This window comes from Peromyscus eremicus, chromosome 20 (genome assembly GCF_949786415.1).
Source record: "Peromyscus eremicus chromosome 20, PerEre_H2_v1, whole genome shotgun sequence".
Taxonomy (NCBI): domain Eukaryota; kingdom Metazoa; phylum Chordata; class Mammalia; order Rodentia; family Cricetidae; genus Peromyscus; species Peromyscus eremicus.
Window position 1 is genome coordinate 677,454 of NC_081436.1, and position 22,092 is coordinate 699,545.

General features: G+C 52.3%; 2 protein-coding genes across 2 annotated transcripts; both read left to right on the plus strand.

Annotated features, from left to right (window-relative positions):
* Nucleotides 1-631: 631 nt before the first annotated feature.
* Hoxc10 (homeobox C10) lies at nt 632-8,579 on the plus strand. Its single transcript, XM_059247865.1, is given in 3 exon segments — nt 632-4,084; nt 4,086-4,315; nt 7,497-8,579. Coding segments are annotated over 3 exon segments (1,023 nt in total). The 5' UTR covers nt 632-3,569; the 3' UTR covers nt 7,775-8,579.
* A 9,625-nt stretch (nt 8,580-18,204) lies between these two features.
* On the plus strand, nt 18,205-21,121 carry Hoxc9 (homeobox C9). Its single transcript, XM_059247623.1, has 2 exons — nt 18,205-18,894; nt 20,587-21,121. Exons 1-2 carry the CDS (start codon nt 18,357-18,359, stop codon nt 20,829-20,831), a joined length of 783 nt encoding a protein of 260 aa, XP_059103606.1. The 5' UTR covers nt 18,205-18,356; the 3' UTR covers nt 20,832-21,121.
* The last annotated feature ends 971 nt before the right edge of the window (nt 21,122-22,092 follow it).

The window sequence follows — 22,092 nt, forward strand, 5'->3', positions numbered from 1 at the left end:
AAGAACTGCTGGGCCCTTCTGGAGCCAGCCAGGAACCCCTGAATCCTCTTCTGCTCCTTTGCACATCGACCCAAAGACCGCAGGAGGCCCAGGCGGCCCAGTCCAGCTCAGCAGGGCTGTCCTTCAGTGTCTGGCGGGAAGAGTAGAAGGGGCCTGGTCCTTTCTCTTAGGGCGGGTGGGATCTATTGAGACATAAGAACAGCCTGGGCCCCACTTTGGCCTGCAGCCCCCGGAATTTCCACTTCCTTGTGAGGTAAGAAAAGGGGGAGACCCAGAGTGAGGCTTAGGTGCAGGGCTGTCTGCATGGGGGAACTTCAGGAGATAACCTAAAAAAGGAACGTATAGGGGTGACTTCAGCAACACAGACTTCCCCTGGGACCCAATCCAGTGGCCAAGGGTGCCCTTTGGGTAAGGCCAGTGGGCGCCTGGCAGTGGCAGCAGACTGGGTGGCTGAAGCGGCACACATGCCTTTGAACGCCAGGCCCGGACAATAGGACGGAAGCTGCCTTTGCTCGTGGCCTAAGGAAAGGCGAGCCCAAGGGGCAGGGCTTGGGACCCAGGCTAGACAAGACTTTCCTCCTCGACTCACAAAAATGCTCTCTATCCGGATCCTCGCTTTCGCTCCTTTTTTTTTCTTTTACTTCCTTTAAGACAGAACCCAAAGTCTTGGAAAAGCAAACAAGTTATTCACGTCTGCGTCCGAGAAAGCCAGCGGGCTCTTGCTTAACAGCGCTGGGTTTTCGTTTATCTTGAGTAATTAGAGGCAAACATTTGTCCCAACGGGGGTCCCACTTAGGCTGATGAATTTGATTTCTTGTTTCATTAATGGGCCGTGTTTATCATACTTCTAATTATTTCAACTTTAAACACTATTTGTTCTTGTGAGGAGGTGGGAGTTGAAGCAGGAAGCTTTTCTCCTGAGGGTATTATTTCCACTAATAATGGTAAGAATCCTGAATCAACTCCCTTCCCTCTCATGGCTGAGGTTGGAGGTGGGCTTGGGATGGGGGGGGGGTCTAGCTGGTAGGGGAGAGAGGCCTAGAAGCTGAATGACTTTGCTTCTCTCTTGATAGCTACCCAGTTTCCGTCTAGGGGTGTGTTGTTTGAAGATTATTCTAGAATTTGTCAATTTGATCCTTTTCTGACACTCACTGTTTCCTCTCAGGCTGGGTTCCAATCCCACTGTCCCCTGCAAAGCTCTTCCCTCAAAACCTTCTATCCAGCCAGCACAGCATGTCCTAGATGGAGACACTGTCCCTACCCCAGCTGCTATCACTGAGATAAAAGCTAGAAAGAGCTGAGGTAGTCTAGCCTCACCTGGCTGTTGGAGAAAGGGCCCTCCCTACCAGACTCCAAAACAAGGGACAAGGGCAGGGTTTTGAGAGGACAGACTCCAGGGACAGGCACACCATGGAGGAAAATAAAAGAGACATGAGAGAGGGGGAGGGAACCCCCCAAAGCCATATAATTCTCAATTGCTTTGGTCTTTAATTTCATCGTCCCATAAATGAGGAAATATCAGTTCCCATACTAAATTTTTATCCCCAGCTGATAAATATGACGGGAAATTTTCTTTGGGTCCTCGTAAAAGGGAACGGTTTCGATCAAACTCGTGGGGAAAGACTTATGCAGATAATACAAACAGAGTGGCCATAAAGTCTCGGCTGTTTCCCGCGGGATGGGCAGTGGGACAAATGGCTCCCTAGATTGACTGCTGCTGGGGACTGTCCCAAGTCTGATCTGGGGCCTAAACAGCCTAACCTTGCCCTGGATAACCCCCAGGCTGAAGCCAGGGCGACCCCTGCAAATGAAAACAAAATTATTTCAAATCTCCCTTGCTGGCCTGCAAACAAGTCGCACACTCCACGGATCTTTTGATTTTTCCCCCCTGGAGTGAAGGGACCCCTGGATCTTCTTCTCCATCCCTGGTTGTGGGAATTCGGAGCACAATTCTTTCCTTAGTCCTCTTCCATCATAGCTGGCTGTGGCCTCCAGGAATCGGTCCGGCTTCTTCACTCATCCACGCCCGTGCGCTCGGCCCTGGAATCCTTTCCCAGCTAGGCTCTGGTCCTTCGAAAAATGGAAAGCCCACAGCCTCTGCCCAGGGAAAAATGCGGGACTACCGGAAAGACAAGTTATTCTCCGGATTCCGTTTCCTGAGGAAGGGGTGGAGAGTTTAGTTCGCTTTGGAAGAAAGGTGATGGAGAAATCGAACAAACTATTTTAAACACACATTTCCCTCTGTTTCTTCCCTTTAGTAAAACACACACACACACACACACACACACACACACACACACACAAAATAGACCGCTCCCTCTTCTTTAAAAAATACTTCCAGACCAATCGCTTAAAAAGAACTCTGCTCAAATGAGGTTTAGTTGAATCTTGTGCTCCTTTCCCGCATGCATACGCCACTCCTCTAATCCAACCAAGGCCTGCAGGTTCGGACTTTCTCTCCAGGAATATTCCTTGTTTTAGTAGGGGCAAGGTCAAGCGGAAAAAGAGAGCCACCCGCCGTGGCATGGAGCAAAATACCCTACCAAACCAGCTCCAAGGCCAAACAAAGCCCAGAGGCCGGAGCTGTTCACCAGTAGGGCCTAGGCTGCAACCCCAGGGTTGGGGAGAGGGTACCTCTAGTCTTCAGCTTCCTCATCCAGTGATCCCTAACTCCACTGGAATCCTCCTTTGCCCAGAATCCCTTAAATGGCCGTGACCCGTTCCCGGGCCCACTCCAGACACTGGAGATTCCCAGTTAGTCCTCACAAGGAACTTGCAACTCAACCAACCTCCAAGACTGGTGGTCCGGAGCTCCCAGGCCCAAGGGCCAAGCCGGAGGAACCGGAGGCAGGAGAGCAGAAACTTAGTTCTGCTTTTGATTCTTTAACTTTCTCTTCCACCCTAAAGCCCACTGGAGATCCTCCCCCCAAAGCATCACCAGGCTCCCAACCCGAGAGAAGAAACAGGGGTATGAGTTGAGGAAAGTGGAAGGTTGAAGAGATGGGAAGGAATACCTGAATCTTGTCTTGACCTTTTAATTTGAATTTGACTGTTTTGGAGCCCTGGTTGCCTCACTCTCTCCTGCGTTTTCCCCCCCCTCCATCCCCCTCCTCCCCTGGAGCTACAGGCTGGTTCTCTAGTAAACAAGCCCCACTCTTCCCAGAACAGCCCCACGTCCCTCCACCCACTCCACCACCACTCCATCACCACCCCACCGCCCCTGCAGCCCGGGGGGCACTTTCTTTGTTCGCCAGGAAGGGCTCCCGTGCCCCTACCCCGAGACAGCTGCTAGGTGGCGCTGTTACTCCACGCTGTGCGCTCCGCCTGCCGACAACTTGACCCCGCTGACGTCACGGCCGTCTGAATCATCAAGGCCATTTTCAAATCCCATTGGTCTAGCCGTCACATGGTGAGGACCGAATGCACGGATAATTATGGAGCTGATATTTCCCCCCTCCCCTTCTTTTTCCTCCCACCCCTCCAACCACCCCCCCCTTCCCGGATGGGGGAAAAAAAGATGTCAGCTCCTCCGCTGTAGTGTTGCTCCTTAAAAACCCCTCTCTCTGAAAATGACATGCCCTCGCAATGTAACTCCGAACTCGTACGCGGAGCCCTTGGCTGCGCCGGGAGGAGGAGAGCGCTATAACCGGAGCGCAGGAATGTATATGCAATCTGGGAGTGACTTCAACTGCGGGGTGATGAGGGGCTGCGGGCTCGCGCCCTCGCTTTCCAAGAGGGATGAGGGCAACAGCCCCAACCTGGCCCTCAACACCTACCCGTCCTACCTCTCTCAGCTGGACTCCTGGGGCGACCCCAAAGCCGCCTACCGCCTGGAACAACCTGTTGGCAGGCCTCTGTCCTCCTGCTCCTACCCACCTAGTGTCAAGGAGGAGAATGTCTGCTGCATGTACAGTGCAGAGAAGCGGGCGAAAAGTGGCCCCGAGGCAGCGCTCTACTCCCACCCCCTGCCGGAGTCCTGCCTTGGGGAGCACGAGGTACCTGTACCCAGCTACTACCGCGCCAGCCCGAGCTACTCCGCGCTGGACAAAACGCCCCACTGTGCCGGGGCCAACGACTTCGAAGCCTGAGCAGCGGGCCAGTCTCAACCCGCGCGCTGAACATCTGGAATCGCCTCAGCTTGGGGGCAAAGTGAGTTTTCCTGAGACCCCCAAGTCCGACAGCCAGACCCCCAGTCCCAATGAGATCAAGACGGAGCAAAGTCTGGCTGGCCCAAAAGGCAGCCCCTCAGAGAGCGAAAAGGAACGGGCCAAGACGGCAGACTCCAGCCCAGACACCTCGGATAACGAAGCTAAAGGTAAGGCCGCCTGGGCCGCGGGCCGGCTGGGACGCTGGGGCCACTGGTCTTCATGGTCAGGACTAGGGGCAGGAAGATGAGAGAGGGTTGAGGAGAGGCCTAGGGAACTCGAGGATTCTGAATTGACCCGGGTTTGAGGGTCCTGTTTGCTGAGCGCCAGGCTGGTGGCGTGTCATTTAGCAGAGGAAGGTAAAAGGCGACGTGGAGTGGGCAAGGCCAGCCCGGCCTTTGCGTGCATAGGCGGAGGAGGGTGAGCATTACAGGCAGCCTGCAGGTACCTTTTGCTGCACGAGACCCGTGGCCATTCCTTGGTGCGTGATGGCTTTGGTTTGCTTTTTCAGTGAGGGTGTCCTGGGGGCTCATGTCCCCAGCTCAGGTCAAAGCGCACAAAAAGCTTAAAATGGCGATCCTTGGCCAGGGACCAGAGAAGGCTTAGAGATGAGTAATTTCTCTTCAGTGCATTTTCCTAGTTGCAAAAATGTTTCCTATGAAACACACAGTTTGTGTTGTTTGTGGGTCCGATTTATGCGTACAGTTTGCGCCCCTGCGATTTCTGTCTCGGCAGGGGGCCTTGGGCAGCGAGGCTGAGGCCGGAAGAGGTGGAGGTGGAGGGCTGCCCGCCACATCCCTCCCTCCTCCAGATGCTTGGCTTGAAGATGGCTTTGGATCAGGACATTGGAAATGTCTCTTTCTTTCCTTCCTTCCTTTTTTTCTTTTCTTCTTCTTTTTAATCTTTTGAATTTTTTTCTTTTCTCTCTATGTTTTTCTAGTTATGTTTTTCTCGTTGGTTTTCAAAAGCACCTTACAAATGAGTGGTTGGAAATTTTCTGTGTGCGTGGCAAGCAGTTTACTCCTGAAAAGGAGTGAGGCATTGGTTGAATTCTTTGTGATTTTTGGTTCAAGAAAGAATATTCAGCAGAGTTCAAGCTCAGGGTTCAAGATTCATTTCTTCTGTAACTGGGGGCTTTCAGGACCCTTCGCTGCTATCTGGGGGCGGGGGGCGGGGGATGCAGAGTTTGAAACAGGAACAGGATTGGGATGCTGAGGGCAATGACTTTCCCTGAAAAGTTGGAGCAAAAAACACCAGAAAAGACCCAATGGGGAGGAATAAACCCTCTCCCCAAGACACTGGCTCCTGGTGGTGGTTTATGAAGCTCATTGGTGTAGAAGTAGATGAAATAATGAGAATGAATCAGTCTGGGGGTGCCCTGAACCTTGTGTGTGATGCTTTGTATATGGATGCAACTGCACACTCATGTCTGCCGGCGACCTCTCTCTCTCTCTCTCTCTCTCTCTCTCTCTCTCTCTCTCTCACACACACACACACACACACACACACACACACTCACACACACACACACACACACACCTCTTGTGTTCCTCACACACTCACTCACACATACACATGCACTCTTTTGGCGCGAGACGGCAAAGCCTTACCCTCTTGGGTCTGCTGTACAAAGATAGCCTTGGTAAATCAGTCCTTAGAGACTTTGACCAGAAGATGATCGTGGCTGTGCTTGTGAAGATGAGGGAGTGAGGCACCCATATCACACACATGTCGTTATCGCACATATATAATGCACAGGTTTAATTTTATTCCCTTTCTGTAAATCCTGAGCTGGACTGGGGTAGAGAACTAGAGTAGAAAAAAACTTAATCCTAGCTATACCAAGAAGCAAAGTCAAGGTTAACAAGTCCACCTCCTAAACCCAAACTACACCCACTTTGATAGACTCTCCCTTCTCTCCTTGCCCCCCCCCCAATAATCTAAGCCCTTCTATCCCAAACTAACACCTAGAGGTTGCACTTTGTGCTTGCCTTTTCCTTCACCCCTTTTGGTGTTTCCACCAGGCCAGAGGCAAAGAGAGCTTTGGGCTAAGGTCCATTTGTAATTTTTTTCCTCCTCTTAAAACCCAACAACCCCAATAAAAAAATAAACAGGACACAGTTAGATGTGGAGAGCCTGTAAACAGTTTGGCAAGAAGTTGCAGGTGCAGAGATTGGAGAATAATTAAAGACATTGACATTTTCTAGACTATAGCTTCAAGTTTGCATCCCCCCCCCCCCCCCCGCTGTTTCCTGGTCGCCCTAGGGAACTCTCCTTACCACTAATCCAGACAAAATCCAGGACCCAGAATCCTCACTTGACATAAGGAAGAGAGGAAGCAGGGTGCACATAGAACTGTCAGCAAAGTTATTTGCTAGGTACCAAGTGCTCCCTAGTCTTTGGACTCTATAGGTTCTCTTCTATTATCTGAAGAGCAAGGCTGTTCCATTTCAGCAGGAATATCTACTAGGAAGAGAAGCTAACAATAAGACAATGGAAACACACGCATTATGGCATCTTTTCATATATGCAGGCATATTTATCCATATCCCTCCTGTGTATACAGATGTATATGCATGTGTATTTGAAAACATACACATCTACCTACACATAGACTCTAGGGGACAGGAATACCTTAGGAAGTCTCCCTTCCTTGACCTTAAGTCCTCTGGTCAGGGGAAATTGTCTGAGGATCCCTCAGCATGCCCCAACACTGTTGCCCCTGATCCCTGCTACTCAGACAGGCTTCTCTGTCTCAGTTATACCTGATGCTGATGGCCAGGAGAGAAGGAGGTAGCAAAGGAAACTCAAACAAGACAGCAATCCTGTGGCAATTCAGGTAGGAATAAGAGTTGGGGGCCTAGTACAGGGACTCCAGAGATGCCTTTGGCTGCAGGGATAGGGGCAGAATCCCTCCACAGAGTTGAAAGGAGTCAAAGCTCTCCAGGAAATGACTCCAAGCTGTGGGGTAGACCGCATGGAAGACGCCTTTTCTGTCTGGCTGGATTTTTCGAGATCTGGAGCAGAATGGAGTTGAACCAAAGTCTGGAGAGGTTTAAGACAACCATCAGGATCAGGAGAGGCATTCAGAATCTGTTAGGTGAAGGTGGGTTTGACTAATTTAAATTTAGTAAACACTTTGAGGGTAAGAGCCTCCTCTCTTTCTTCCCTATAAGTCTAGACCCCTAAGAAATTCTAAAAGCCCAGGAGAACTGCCCCCAGGCCTGTGAGGGTAGAGTAGTTCCTCGGTGCTTACTCATCCACCCTCTCCCCAAGCAGGCTTCCAAAAGCTGCATCCGGAGGGCTTGCTTCTTCCAGGGATACTTATGTAAATAATGTTATTTTTAACAGAGGAGATAAAAGCAGAAAACACCACAGGAAATTGGCTGACAGCAAAGAGCGGAAGGAAGAAGAGGTGCCCCTATACTAAACACCAGACGCTGGAATTGGAGAAAGAATTTCTGTTCAATATGTATTTGACGCGAGAGCGCCGCCTGGAGATTAGCAAGACCATTAACCTTACAGACAGACAAGTCAAAATCTGGTTTCAAAATCGCAGAATGAAACTCAAGAAAATGAACCGAGAGAATCGGATCCGGGAACTGACCTCCAATTTTAATTTCACCTGAGCCAGCGTCATCTCCTCCCCCTCCCCGTCTCTCCTTTCCCCGCCCCTCCTCCCTTTGTGCCTGGTGATATTTTTTTTTCCCTCCCTGAGTATAAATGCAACGCGCCTGCAAAAAAAAAAGGCAAAGACCTCAGACTCTCCTTCCAAGGGACCTATGGTTCGCGCTGTGAGGATGCTTCCACCTAAAGCATGAGAAATGGGGTGCTGGGTTTTGGGGTGTTGTGTGTGCCCTCAAAGATGGGGTGGGAGTGTGGCTGGTGTGTGTGTCAACCCCTCACTCACCCACGCACTCACACGCAGCATTCTGTTCTCCATGCAAAGTTAAGATTGAATCCACCCGATTATAGGGGAAAGAAAGGGGGAAAAATCAACCAGAGAGGGTCTGTAACCTGTAACCTCGGAGAGCACAGTCAGAATTGCTCCCTCCTTGCTGCGTTTCCCCCCTTAGAATAATAGACAGTCTTGAAAGTTCGCCTAGTATTTGTGTGTTTGTCATAGCACCCAGCGTCTAGACTCAACCCTCCCTGTGTCTTTCCCTCTTCCCAGTGGCTCTGAGAATCTGCTTGAAGTATTTGTACTGCTTTCTGCTTTTCTCCCACCCCTCCCAGCACTCTGTATCTCCCATCTACTAACATCTCAGAAATTCCATCCAGAAGAACAAAAAAATTAAAAATAGAACATAGCAAAGTAAAGACACCCCCCCCCCAAGTTGTCCTGTCCCTGTCTGGGAGTTGTGTTATTTAAAGATATTCTGTATGTTGTATCTTTTGCATGTAGCTTCCTTAATGGAGAGAAAAAAAATCCTAATAAATTTCCGGAATCTTAATCCTCAAATGGGTGGTTTTTTTGTTTTTAGTGGCTTTTTTTTAAGCGACACCCCCTCCCCCCAAAACACTGAGTGTGTGGATATGTGTGTGTTTTGTGTTTGACTCATCCACAGCCTTTCCAGAATGTCTCTTGGCGGGTTTAATGTAAGTGAGAGACCATAACGTTGATTTAAATATTATCCAGGTGACCACAATAAGTCAAGGTCATAAAACAGTAATGTCAGGACGGTCTTGGTGCGCGCGAGAGGTGGATTTTATGATCTGCAAATATAATGTGGTACTGCAGTAAAAGATGCATTTAAAGGTGACTGGAGGAGGAAAGAGGCAGAGAGCAAGCTGCAATCTTGAGGAGCAGACGGATTGCCTTCGGTACTGGGGCTGGGTGCGCCCCACCACTGCTGGGGGGCACCTCAGGAACCCCCACCCATCTAAACAGAGGAATAAACTTAACCACCGGAGGGGCACGAGGAGCTCAGCCCCCCCCCCCTCCCTCGACAGCAGCTAACAGAAGCGCCAGCGGCAGCAAGAGAAGGAGGAGGCGGCGACAAGGTAAGAGAATCGGTTTCTTGTTCTTCTCTTGGCCGTGGACTGAGGACTAGCAGCGTCCCCAGGTGCCCGGGCGAGCAGCGGGTAGAGCAAGGAGGAAGGTGTCGGGGGCATCTGTGTTTGCTGAGAGCTCCGGATTTGCCTTTGGCCGCCGGCAGTGGAGGGCAGCGGCTCTGAGCTCCCTCTCCTCCCCTCCCCGGCCCCCTGCCGCCGTGGGGTTCGGTGGTTAAAGGGGTAAATTGGTGGTTTTGGCTTCTTTATCTTTGCAGGCACTAAGGGGTGTTTGGAGGTCCACCCGTCAGTTTAGGTGTCTCTCGGTGTGGTTGTATGTTGGAGAAGGCAGAAGGATTGGAGCTTGAAGCTTAGGTTTTCTTGATTTTGCTGGTGTAGGCGTGAGCCTTGTTCACGTTTTTGGTCCTTGCGTTTCCCAGCTGTGGGGCTTTGCCAGGCAAGGGGCCTGACTGAAAGTGTCTCCAGCGCACAGGCGCTGTGGTCCAGGCACCCATGTTTGTTGAGGAGCCTGAGACAGAGAGAGTCTGGGAGGAGAGTACAGGAGAGCCAGATGGACAAGACAGGGGACCTAGCTCAAGAGTGGAAGAATGATCCAGCTCCCCACAGGGCCAGGGCCAGGGCCAGATGCAGGGGGATAGCTCTACTGCAGTACTGGGGGTGGGGCAGGTATTTGGCGGCCAGAGGTCCCATCTCACCAGATTTTCCAAACGCAAATTGCTTATACCAGAAACTAATGGAGGCAATCAGATCCTTTGCCCACCCAGCCACCCAAAATCTGCTCTTTAGTCCTTAGGGAGACTGTAAGGGCGAAAGGGAATTGGGCTGAATTTCTTCCTTCCCCAAGCCCCTTTCCTTCTTTGGATAGATGCAAAGCCAAAACTCCGGCCCTGCTTGCTCAGCTGATCTGTGGCTTAGGTAGTTTCATGTTGTTGGGATTGAGTTTTGAACTCGGCAACAAGAAACTGCCTGAGTTACATCAGTCGGTTTTCGTCGAGGGCCCCAATCCACCCCTCCTAACCCTTCCCTCCCCTGTGGGACTGCCCCACCATCCCCATTCCAGATAGGACAAAGTGGATGCAGACTGAGGAGGTCAGGCTGTGAGTGGAGGCCATGGGACAGACTCGGGACAGCCTGCTTTACAGCCATCTCCTTCCCAGCCTGCCCCAAGGTCTGCGACTGAGGGACAGGGTTTTCTTCCCACCCTGTAGCTATTGTCTCCTGAGTCCAGCTGATAGACAAAGATGGTCCAGCCAATTCCAAGGAAATGCTGGAGTTTGAGTTTGGCCTGGTGGGCCAGTTCAGCTGGGCAGCAGGGTGGGGCAGAGTCAATAAACGAGAGGAAAGCTCCTAGAAAGAGGAGGGAGTCCCTGAAATGGTTAGTGTCTCTTCCTGCTACCTCTAGAGAGAAAGAGAAGTACTCCTTAGAAAAGTGGGGATGTTGTTCCAAGAGTTAGGGAACTCTGAGAACAGTGGCTTCTCCTTCCCTCCACAGCTCCATCTCCAGGGAAAAGACACATATGGGAAGTGAGTAGGTTAGTGGAGAAACACCAAGTCCAAGTAGAAGAAGCCTTCCCAAATACACCCTGTTGAGGGCAAAAGCCCAGCTCTGGTCTGTCTGGCTGTCTGTTACCGGTAGGCCTTGGTCTGTGCGGCTGCTAGCTAGTCTGTGGCTGTTAGGCATTTTGCCTGTCCTTGTGTTCTGTGGAAATGTCTGGGTAAACAGAAGCTGCCAGCGCCCACTGTTCACCATATTGTTGAGAAGGCTGTTGGCTGATGCTAGGGGGCGGAGGGGAGAAGAATGGGGTAGAGGGAGATCTGAGCAATGAGAAACTTTACAGACCTCTCCACTGTGTTCCCCTCGGCTTTCTCAATCCTGGCCTTGGTTTCTACAGAGAAGGATCTCAAAAAAGGTTTCTTGGTCTTCAAAGGGAAAAGGGAGACATATGGCTCTGTTTTCAGAGACACTGGAAAGGAGAAACCCAAAGGAGGTCAGGTTCTAGGGACTCTGTCCATAATTATGATTATGAAAGCAGGGAACGCAATATACAATCATATCTCTAACAAACTATCATGGAGAATTTTGTATTCTCAACATGGTGTCCAGGAAGAAAATGGTGTGACCTTACATGTGTGTAGGTCTCTTTTCTATCTGTCCCTTCTAGGCGTTCTGATATCTCAATCTCTCTCTGAGATCAATCTGTGTGCTTACCAGTCTGTCTGTCTGTCTCTCAAATTTATTTTGACTTCCATGGACATTGGAGGCGAAAATGGGCATAGATTCTCTCTTTCCCAGCTGAATTGTCGGTCTGTCTGTCCTCTATCCTTTGTGGGAGGAAAATTATTCAAATTTCTATGGCTCCCAGGGAAATGGGGAAATTTCCAGAAAAAAATAGGCCAATTGGTAGTAGAAGATATATAAAGGGATCCCTTCGTTTAGGGGCCCATACAGTCTTTAACATCGAGTCCCCAGGCACATAGACTATTTGGGTAAAGAGAGCCTCAGGCTGGAGCAAGGTGTTGAAGAGCACTTGACTTAGAGAAATCTCCCCGATGGGCCGAAATTTATCAATATAGGGCTTCTGTGCCTTGAGTTCCTTTGCCCCTATTTCCATTTCAAAGATGATAGGTTTAAAGGAGATGGCCAAAGAGTCAGGGGTCAGGGCGTCTCCTCCCTAGATCCGGAGAAAGGGAGCAAGGTCTCATATGGCCAAGGTGAGGGCCCGTCTGATGGTCAGAGTCCACCCCGGGGGCTCTGGGGCTGTGGATCATGGCTAAGGCGACGGTAATTATTTATTCGCTTCGCTGGAAGGGAGTCTTCAGAAGGAACAGCGTGAAGAGGAGGGAAAAAATTATCTCTCTCGTCTGAGGATATTAAGATGGATTTTTATTTCTTAAAGGACCCTCCCCGCCGAGAGCACATAAGCGTAAACTTAATATATGCTCCGCAGCCCAACTCTAGAAATCGCAATAAAAGTTAAAACCTCCCCTACTGGTTTTTTTTAATTATGATATGGGAAAGGGGAGCAGGATTTATAGAGCTGAACTCTCGGCGTGTGTTTGAGACTTGCGGGAGCTGGAGGAAAAGGCAAGAGCTCGCCAAGGAGAGCCTTGGTCTCTGAGACGTCTCGCCGACATTGGGGGCTCAGGCTCAGCCCAGCTAATCCTCTGTGGTCTCCCTGGGACCTCACCCCGGCTGTCGGCCTTGCCTCGGCTCACTCGCTGGGAGATGCAGCCCTTCTTGGGAACAGGTGACGTGAAGGCGGCAAGCGGGGACAGGGGGAGTATAAACGGGAAGACTAGCGAACAGAGCTTTGTGTGGGTCCCTTGCTGGGGACGAGGTTTGCCCAAGTGTAGCCCAGCAGATGGCTGGATTCGGAAGGGTGTCCGGGCAGGGTGCGAGAGCAGGGACAAGGTGGACTGTGTGTGGACTTCGGCTGCAGACTGAGCAGAGCAGACTCCTGGGTTGTGGTCAGCGGCGAGCTGGGCAACCGGATGTTGAGTCTGTAGGAAGGACCTTGAGGTCTGTTGGGTGTTTGGGCTGCCGGGGGGCGGCAGCCCAGAGTACGGAGGGAGCGAGCGTGCAGTGCGCCGGGCGCCGTGGTCAGCGTGGGCGAGGCTGTAGGCCCCCCGCACACCTCTGCGGTTTCTGAGCTGTGTCCCGGACAACTAAACTAAGATCAGACCAATGATTAGAGCATGAAAATAAATGCAGTTATGGTCTTTTTTTCCCCTCCCTATATAAGCAGTCCTTTCTTTTCTTTTGGAGATACCTGGATTTGGTCCAGAGCAGGTTGCCCGCGGGAGGGCCCCGCCAGCGGCAGCGTGCGAGGGAGGGAGGGAGGGCGACGGAGGGAGGGAGGGAAGAAGGGCGGGTGGCGGCGGCTGCGGTGGCCAGGGCTTCCCTCCCTGGGCAGGAGGCAGCTGCCCTGCGTCTGTGGCCGTGGGGAGCCGAGGAACAGGTAACGGAGGCTTCCCAAGGCGGGATTGGACCAAGCCTAATGTACCGAGTCTTCGGGGCCTCTGCCTGAGGTCCTGGCGGGAGAGAAGGTAGGGAAATCGGCGTCAGCCGGGCCTGGCAAGGAGGCCTCGGGATATTCAACCTGTGTATGATTTCAGTCTCACACTCATGTTGTGAGTCTGTCTGCTTTGGGAGACGCCGCTTGCCTGTCTGTCTGAGACTTCTCAAACCCGGGCACTCCTTCCAAAGGCTGAGAAAAATTCGTCGTCGGAATGTATACTTTCATTCATTGGATTCTCTGCAACTCGGCGGGGCTGGCACCCGCAAGTTGGAAGGGAGCTTTCTTCCTGTTTTCTGGACACGGAGTTCTCTGGCTCCCTCCGCCACAGGCTAAGTTTTCCGGTTCTAGGTTCGCGAGTCGCCCTGATGTTTGAAACTAGACAGCTCCCAGTCGGGCAGGGAGGGCGGGGGAGAGACCCGCGGCTCTGGCTCCTTAATTGTACTTCGAGCCTGTATTGTCTCTCATTTCGCCACCTACGCTTCCTCAGTCTGGGCTCCAAAGTCACTGCAAATTTCCTTGCGGTACATACATCACACAAAAGATCAGGTAACAACGTGCTCGGAGCCATTGAGAGTCAGAGCACAGGGCAGCCCTGGCCCTGGGGCGGCTCCCCCTCCAGCCACTCCCCAGGCTGGAAACCAGACTGTGTTAGGGGAGCCGGAAATAACCCCGTTTGCTGCGGAGCTGCAGGGCGGGGGCGCCGGCGCGAAGGCAGGCCGGGCAGGCCATGGCGTTGGGAGGGCCACGTTCACAGGCCCTGGGGGTTTCACGCTTTCTGAGCTTGGGTGCCTAGCTCCTGGTGTGGTGTGCAGGGATCCCAGATACCCACCTTGGGTGGGGGTAGCACGCGGATCTCCTCGCGGCAGGCAGGAGAGCTCAGTTTCTGCTTCCAGTGCAGGCCTTAGCTAGGAGGAGTTGTGTGTGGGTGTGTTTTTCCCAACAAAGAGGGATCAGGAGAGATGGGGGGGGGGGAGTAGAAGGGGAATCAGGGAGGGGGCGGGGAAGGGGAGAGGGCAGCGGAGGGATGAAATGAGCCCATTTCAGGGGAGAAGGAAAATGAAAGCAAACGGTACAGGGCCTCCTCGGTTCAGGGCGGGTGCCGAGGAGCAGTAAGCGGGCTCCCTGCCCACGGCGGCCCGGATGGCCCGCTGGGGGCACAGGAGAAAGCCTGTTTTAAATTTAATCCGAACTTGACGGTGTGGATTGAACCGGAGGGGGTTTAAATCATTAAAAGGGAGACACCCGGCAGGGGGAGGGGGATGATGACTCTAACCTATCTGTTTGTCTGTCCTTCCCACGGTGCTAGCTTGATTGTGGTCTCAGTTGCCCAGGTTTGAGGTGATATAGGAAGTGTGCCCCTTCCCCCTCAGGGAACTCCTCTCCTGTGCCCACTGAGATCTGTTGGGGGTGTAAGGTGAACCATAAGAACTCCAGTGAATACAGAACAGCCAGCTAGAACTGGGCTTCCCCTCCCCAACAGTTATGCCCAGCTCCCTCAGGTCTCTCAGGTTGCCCCAGTGGTGCTAAGGAAAATTGAAAGGCGTGGTGTAGATGAGAGAAAGTCCTAGAATAGAATAGAAGATTCAGCAGGAGTAATTGAACCCCAATATGAGACCCTCCTTTTGGGCGTCCCCACATCTCTGCCCCCCACATTGACAAACCTAGATGTAGAATGCCCACTTTCCGTCCCTGACCTGCTAGCTTTTAAATGTGAAACATGGGAGTCACAGCCCACATGCAGGACCTGGGCCTAGTGGTCCCTGAACTCCCGGGTCTCTACCAAACCCTTCCTTAAGGTTACTTCTTTCTGGGAGGCATAGACAGAATGGGGCATTGGCGAGGAGGGGCCTGTGGGCGAGGCCTGCTTCCTAGTTCACAGCTGTGTCTGCTTCTGAGTGGGGAGGGTCTGGAGTTCTTGATTCCAAAAGGATGGAAAGGCAACAGTCTCTCTTCTGCTTCCTGGAGGATTTGATGGCAGTAGGGATCCCTGGATGGTGCTCTTGACTGCCCAGCTGCAGCAGCCTCTGCAGGGTAGTCAGGCTGGGTTTGCAGGCTGCTCAGGAGTTGAAAAGAAGGCAATGTGCAAAGGGAGCAGGAGAGAGGGGAGCTTCTCCTTACAGTCAAGATGTCTAGGAGAAGGGCTCTCTCAAATAGAAGAGGCCCATAGTACAGGGTTCTTAAGGACTTCTGTTTAGGAACGCTGAGGTAGAGGCAGGCCGGCCCTGTCGCTTAGAGAAGATGCAGAGGAAGAGCAGGCATGATGTCTTTTCCCCCTTCTATTTCTTCCTCTTTGACTAGAATGTGGCTTAGCCCCCAGCAGCTGGAGTGACTGCTGGGCTAATGTCAGATTCTGTGTCCCGGAGGCCTAGTATACCCACCGGAGCAGGTCTCCCAGAGGGGCAGGGAAGGAGGCCTCTTACTCCTTTGTGTCCAGACAGAAGTGGCCGCCGCGCCCGGAGCGGTCCCGCGGCAAAGCCCCGGCAAGCAAGGGAACTGCACAATGCCACGGCTGCTGCTCCGGCTGCTCCTCCAGCCCGCGCCCTGCCCCATCCTGCCTGCGCCTCGCTGCCCTTCTCTCCCTTGCTTTTTGAGAGCCTTCCTTTCCTTGCTCTTAGGTCTCTTCATCTTGCCTGCCTTCTTTCCCTTAATTCTCTCTCTCTCTCTCTCTCTCTCTCTCTCTCTCTCTCTCTCTCTCTTTCATGTTATCCTAACCCTCCGGTTCTATTTTTCCTCCCTCCAGCCTGTTTAAATAGGTCTGTCAGGCTCTGACTCTCTTAGTCTCTGTCCCTTGATGTCCTCTTGGCCACAGTCTGGCCCGGGGCCCCACTGAAGACTAAATGTCTGTGCTGAAGGCTGCCAGCAACCGCCAAAGAGCCAGGCGGGGTCCCCAGTCACCCATGGCTGGGGGAGGTGCTGAATATGCTGGGGATTTGGAGAAAGCCTCTGCAGAGGAACTGGAACCTCCTGTCTGTTCCTTGAACTAGTGAGCAAGATTTTTTGATTGACAGCTAACATGATTACATCAAGGCCAAAGAGATACTCTGTTTCTTATTGTAATTTGGATTTTCCAGCCAGTCCAGCCCAAAGAAAAAGACAGTGAAAGCTGAGGAGAACTAATCTAAGGCTCCCAGTGCCTTTCCCTAACCAGACACTTCCCTGCACAGCCACCCTCTGCCAAAAAAACAAAAAACAAACAAACAAACAAACAAACAAAAAAACCAGCCCTGGTATACCGAAAAGGGAAGAACCAGAGGAGGGGGCCCACAGGTATTAGGGAGGGCTCCTGAGATTCTTGAGTCTCTCCTAAGAGCTACAGTTGTACCATCTCCCCAACTTTCTTGCCCCCTAACACACATATCATCCTCTCTAGCACTTCCCCAGCTTGGAAGAGATGGAGGGAGAGACATGTAAGAGAAAACCAGCCCCCACTCCCACACTTAGAGTCTGGACTGGTCTTGGGGACTGGAGAGAGGAAGAAGGGTAGACTTGGCTGGGTCTAAGAAGCCACATAACCTGCTTCCTTCAGAGCTTGCAGCCTAGTCTCAGCTTCTGTCTATTTCCCTTCCCATAGATGCTCCCCTCTGACCCTGAGACTGTACCCTGATCCTTCAGATTCATTCTGCTCTGCCTTGGTGCATTATGTCTCTAGGGATATCACCTGTCCCTCCATCCCCACAACCAACCTCTGCCCCCTCTTCAGAACCCATACTGAGGATTTTTCTGTCTCTCCAAAGCCCTCCATTTGCTAAACCACCCTGGGAGGTCCTGCTGAAAGGCTAGGCTGTGCATGCAACAAACCCCAAATTCAAGGGAGAGGGTAGCAGTCAACTTATGGGGGGTGGGATCCAAGTTGTGTGGTAATTCCTTTCAATCACACAGCCACCTCCTAGATTCTTCCCTCCGACCCCATAGAAATCGCCTTCTCCCATCCCTCTGCTGCTTTTTTCTGTTCCAAAAACAGCCTACAATTTTATTTAATGAAAGACACATTTATGAACAATCAAATGATCCTCATAAAAATTTTATTGAAGGACGTAAAAACAAGCTACTTGCCCACGACCGAGGTCGCTCTCTCGCTTTGCCTGTTCTCACCCTGGCTTTCTGCAGACAGAACCTCCGAGTGACTTCTCTGTTTTGCGGGGGGTGGGGGGGTGAAGGTGTCACAGAGATGGACCTGGGGGCAAAGGAGGGTGAGCAGGCAGATAGGATGGGGATGCCCCACTTAAGTGTGTAGTTCTCTCCTTCACTTCTTCAAGCTGGCAAAGAAACAGAGACAATAAATTTGAATAAAGGCTTATATGTCTGTGCCAAAGCAAGAGGAGACTTGTGAAGCTGATGATAAAGGTGTGTAAGATCCTCAAGTTCTACCCCTCCCACCCCACAGACCACCTTTCCCAAGCTTCCCATACCTAGATTTGGGGAGCTGAGCTGACCAGTGGCAGAACTCTCCCCTTTCCCTCCTTCCCTCCCTCCATCCCAGATCGTTCAGTCCCCTCCCACCCTCCCTCCCTCGCTGCTGATGCTGCTGTTCCTGAAAGAAATACATACATACACCGTATTTAAAAACGCATTTTTAAAAGCCACGTTCCGAACTGACAATCGCAGATCTTCGCTCACTCAGAGACTGCAGGAGCATCGGAGACGACAGAGATAGATTACGTCAAGAAATAGTTCCTCCACCTACCTCGTTCGGCCTCCCCGCCCCTGTGGGGCTCCCCAGCCCAGCTCAGTCCTGGGGGTCCAAGCACCCTGGCTTCTAGGACTGGCGTTTTCACCTTTTTTTTTTTTTTTTTTAAATCCTCATGGTAGGGGGAGCCATCTGCTTTTGGCTGCACATGGTCAAGGGGGGGGGAGTGTTCCCTGATGAGATATGAGTCGTCCGGGGTGGGGTGTCCAGCGCCTTGGGTCTAGAGTTGCAGATCGCCAGGAGAGCACAGGTCGCGGGGATCAGCAGAGAGAAGGGGGTGGTAAAGGGGGGAAAAAGCAAGGGGGAAAAAAGCCCCTGCGCATTGATCCGCGCCGTATTTTTGGGTAAATACGATCACGTGGGGGCTAGGGAACCAATGAGCTGCCGGGAAAAGGCTGGAAAAATAATTACCTGCCTTGATTGTTCTGTGAGCAGATAAAAAGTACATATACAGTTCATACAATAATCTTATGTATGTAAAACCCTGTTACGATGTCGGCGACGGGGCCCATCAGTAACTATTACGTGGACTCGCTCATCTCTCACGACAATGAAGACCTCCTAGCGTCCAGGTTTCCGGCCACCGGGGCTCACCCTGCCGCCGCCAGACCCAGCGGCTTGGTGCCGGACTGTAGCGATTTTCCATCCTGTAGCTTCGCGCCCAAGCCGGCCGTGTTCAGCACGTCGTGGGCGCCCGTGCCCTCACAGTCGTCCGTGGTCTATCACCCGTACGGCCCCCAGCCCCACCTCGGCGCCGACACGCGCTACATGCGGACTTGGCTCGAGCCGCTGTCCGGCGCCGTCTCCTTCCCCAGCTTCCCGGCCGGGGGCCGTCACTACGCCCTCAAGCCCGACGCCTACCCCGGGCGCCGAGCGGACTGCGGCCCAGGCGACGGCCGCAGCTACCCGGACTACATGTACGGCTCGCCCGGGGAGCTGCGCGACCGCGCCCCGCAGACGCTGCCCTCGCCCGAGGCGGACGCGCTGGCCGGCAGCAAGCACAAAGAGGAGAAGGCCGACCTGGACCCTAGTAAGTTGGGAGCAATTTTCCTTTACAACCGGCACAGGAGGGGAGGGGAGGCCAGGCGGGCGCAGCCGGATTACAGCCTGTCCGAGCGGCGCGGGCAGCGCGGGAGAGGGGCGAGGGCGAGGGGGCGAGGACTCAATAAAAGCGAATTACCTTGGGGAGCTCTCAGGGGCAGGAAGGTCTGAGAAGGGGGCCCAGGCAGCCAGGTTGAGAGAGGGCCGGCCAGAGGGACTTCTCTGCCAGAGGCTGGCTTTGAAGGAAGACCCTTGAGTCGCCCTGTTAGCTCAGGCTTTTTGACTCAGTGGTCACTTTCAAAAAATAAAATGCAAACAGGGACAGGGGTTTGGCTGCGGGTGCTGAGGTTCATTTTGTGGTTTGAGAAGGGACAGGGCAGGACGCTTGGAGCAGAAGGAGAGAACTTATCCCTACCTCTCAGCCAGCAAGGGGGTCTTCATCCCACTAGAGGTTTATAAAACAGAAGGTCCATTGAGTTCTCCCCGGGGAGAAGGATCTGGGAGTGCGAAGCCTAGGAACTTGGGCCAGGACTTCCAGACATAAGTAGGAGAGAAGTAAGGTCCGAGTCTCCTTAAACTTGAAAACCCACTTTTAAGTGTCCACAGGAGAAAGAGTTGTGAATGGGGATCAGGAATATGGAATGGGGAAGGATCTTCATATTAAAGAACTACACACACACACACACACACACACACACACACACACACACACACGAGAGAGAGAGAGAGAGAGAGAGAGAGAGAGAGAGAGAGAGAGAGAGAGAGAGAGATTCTGAGTGTTGCATAGAAGGGGGCTGACTAGAGTAGGTGAAGAGGTGGGGGGCAGGTGTAGGCTGCAGGGTCCGAGAAAGAAGGAGAAACATCGGGGGAGGGGTGCAGCCCCCTGGGTGTGAGGAAGTGTCTGGGGGGTACCCAGGAGAAGACTTCAGGAAATCTTTTCCTCTAGCTCCATAAGGGGCCAGGGCCTAATTATACCCCTCTGAAGGCTTCCCTCCCTACCCTCAGCTACTCCCATAAACCTGAAATTGGAGGCTTGTCTCCTGCAGAGCCTGTCCTGGAGCTGGCAGGGGGGGGGGGCAGTGGAGACCAGCAGTGGGGCTAAGATACTGGGGAGCCTTTCTCCAAGGCCAGCAGCTCTCTGAGGAGAGAGGAAGGTTTAACCCTGGTAATTCGCCTCAGCAGGGTTGAATTCTGAGCGGGAAAGGGACACTGGAAAGAGGTGAGGGTTTAGGGACTCTCAGGGTCAGGAAAAAAACTATGAAATTTCAGGACTTGGTCGTGGGCTGTGAGGATGGGAGGGGGCAGAGGAGGAGGAAAGTAGGGAGGAGAGGGACCTTGCTATAAAAATAAAAAACAAGAGAGAGAGAAGCGTTTATGGGCCTATGAAACAGTTGGGAATTTGGACTTTTTATGAGGATATTCTCGAATTACTGCTCTCGAATCTGAGGACTAGACTGTGGGCTTTGGTAGCTTCAAATTTACTACAGTTTTAGGTGCTGGACACTGAAGAGGGAGGGGGCATGGGGAGGGGGGAGAGTGAAAAAGAAAGGAGGAAAACGTGTCCAAATTCAGGTTCAATTATTGAGTTTGGGGAGTTTGACTAAGCACGGGGGGTGTGATGACAGAGGTCCCAAGCTGGAAGGGGACTCTACTGACCCTTTGCCTATGTTTGGCCCTGCAGGCAACCCTGTGGCCAACTGGATCCACGCCCGTTCCACAAGGAAGAAGCGCTGCCCCTACACCAAGTACCAGACGCTGGAACTGGAGAAGGAGTTTCTCTTCAATATGTATTTAACCAGGGACCGACGATACGAGGTGGCCCGTGTTCTCAATCTCACTGAGCGGCAGGTCAAAATCTGGTTTCAGAATCGGAGGATGAAGATGAAAAAGATGAATAAAGAGAAAACCGACAAGGAGCAATCCTAAGCCCTGCCCCAGCCTGCTGCCTCCGCACAGCCAAGGGAAACACAAAAACCCCACAAAAATGCCCCAACCCAGGCGGGAGAAAACACGAAAAGAAAAGGAAAGAGCAAGATAGAGAAAAGCCCACCGTCTTAAAAAGAAAAAAAGGAAGGAGAAAATGCAAACTCTTGCGATGTGGGAGGGTTAAGTGTTGAGAAATTGGTGTTTAGAGTTAGTTCTATCCAGCAAGGAGGAGGCAGGAAAAACCGCGGTCTCTTCCCCCCAGCGCAACCGAAATAAATGACACACACAAATGTGATTTTTTTCCTTCTTTCTTCAGAGAAGCCAGTATTTGAATTTCTCTCTGTCTCTGTCTTTCTCTGTGTCTGTCTCTCTCTGTCTCTCTCTCTCTCTCTCTCTCTCTCTCTCTCTCTCTCTCTCTCTCGTATTTGGTTTGGGCCATTCCTTCCTGGGCCTTGGGAGCTCTGCGGGCAGATTTCATACAAAAAAAGACACACAATGATGATTCCCAGCCCAGAGCTGAGGGATGAGGGCCAGACCGTGCTGCCGGCTGGGTCAGGCTGCACAGGCAGGCTGGTGCCTCAAGCTTATACAGAGCAGTTTCCTTCTCACCCCAGTGTCCCCCTCCAGCGTCTGTCCTGTAACGTGCTTCTGTTTGTTACAGTAGAACAACTCTGTTAATATATCGGAGTCACTTAAAAAAAAAAAACAAACCAGAAACCTAACTGCATCTAGTTCTCGTCATTATTTCTCTTCCCCCATGGTTCTGTGGAGGAGGCAAGGGCTTAAATCCTCTAAGAGAAGCTGGAGCCAGAGAAGAGGCTCCCCCTACCTCATAAGGGCAAATGCCTGCCGCTTCTATCCCGGCAGGGCAGAATGGGGGTGGGGGTTCCAGGGGAGGGGTGGAGGCTGCCCAGGCAGAGGCCTAGCTTGTGCCTGCCCGGCTGACTGCCTGTGAGTTTCCTAGTGGCTTGATGGAGCGTGTGGGGAACACTGCTTGAATGGTTTTGCTGGCTGTAATTAATTGTAGTAATTTACGAGTACACGAGATCGGAGAGAAGAGATAGGTGAAGATGAAAGTTGGGTGCTGGGTGAAGGCCCAGGCTGGCTTCCTGCCTGGTTGCTTTGGTGCTGTGGTGCTCTCAGGGTTGGCTGAGAAAGGTTAGCAGGGTGCTCAGGGAGGAGAAGAGGCCAGAACACTGGGGGACAGGCACTGAGTACTGAATGGGGGGGAGGAAGAAATGAAAACACAAGAAAAAGAAGT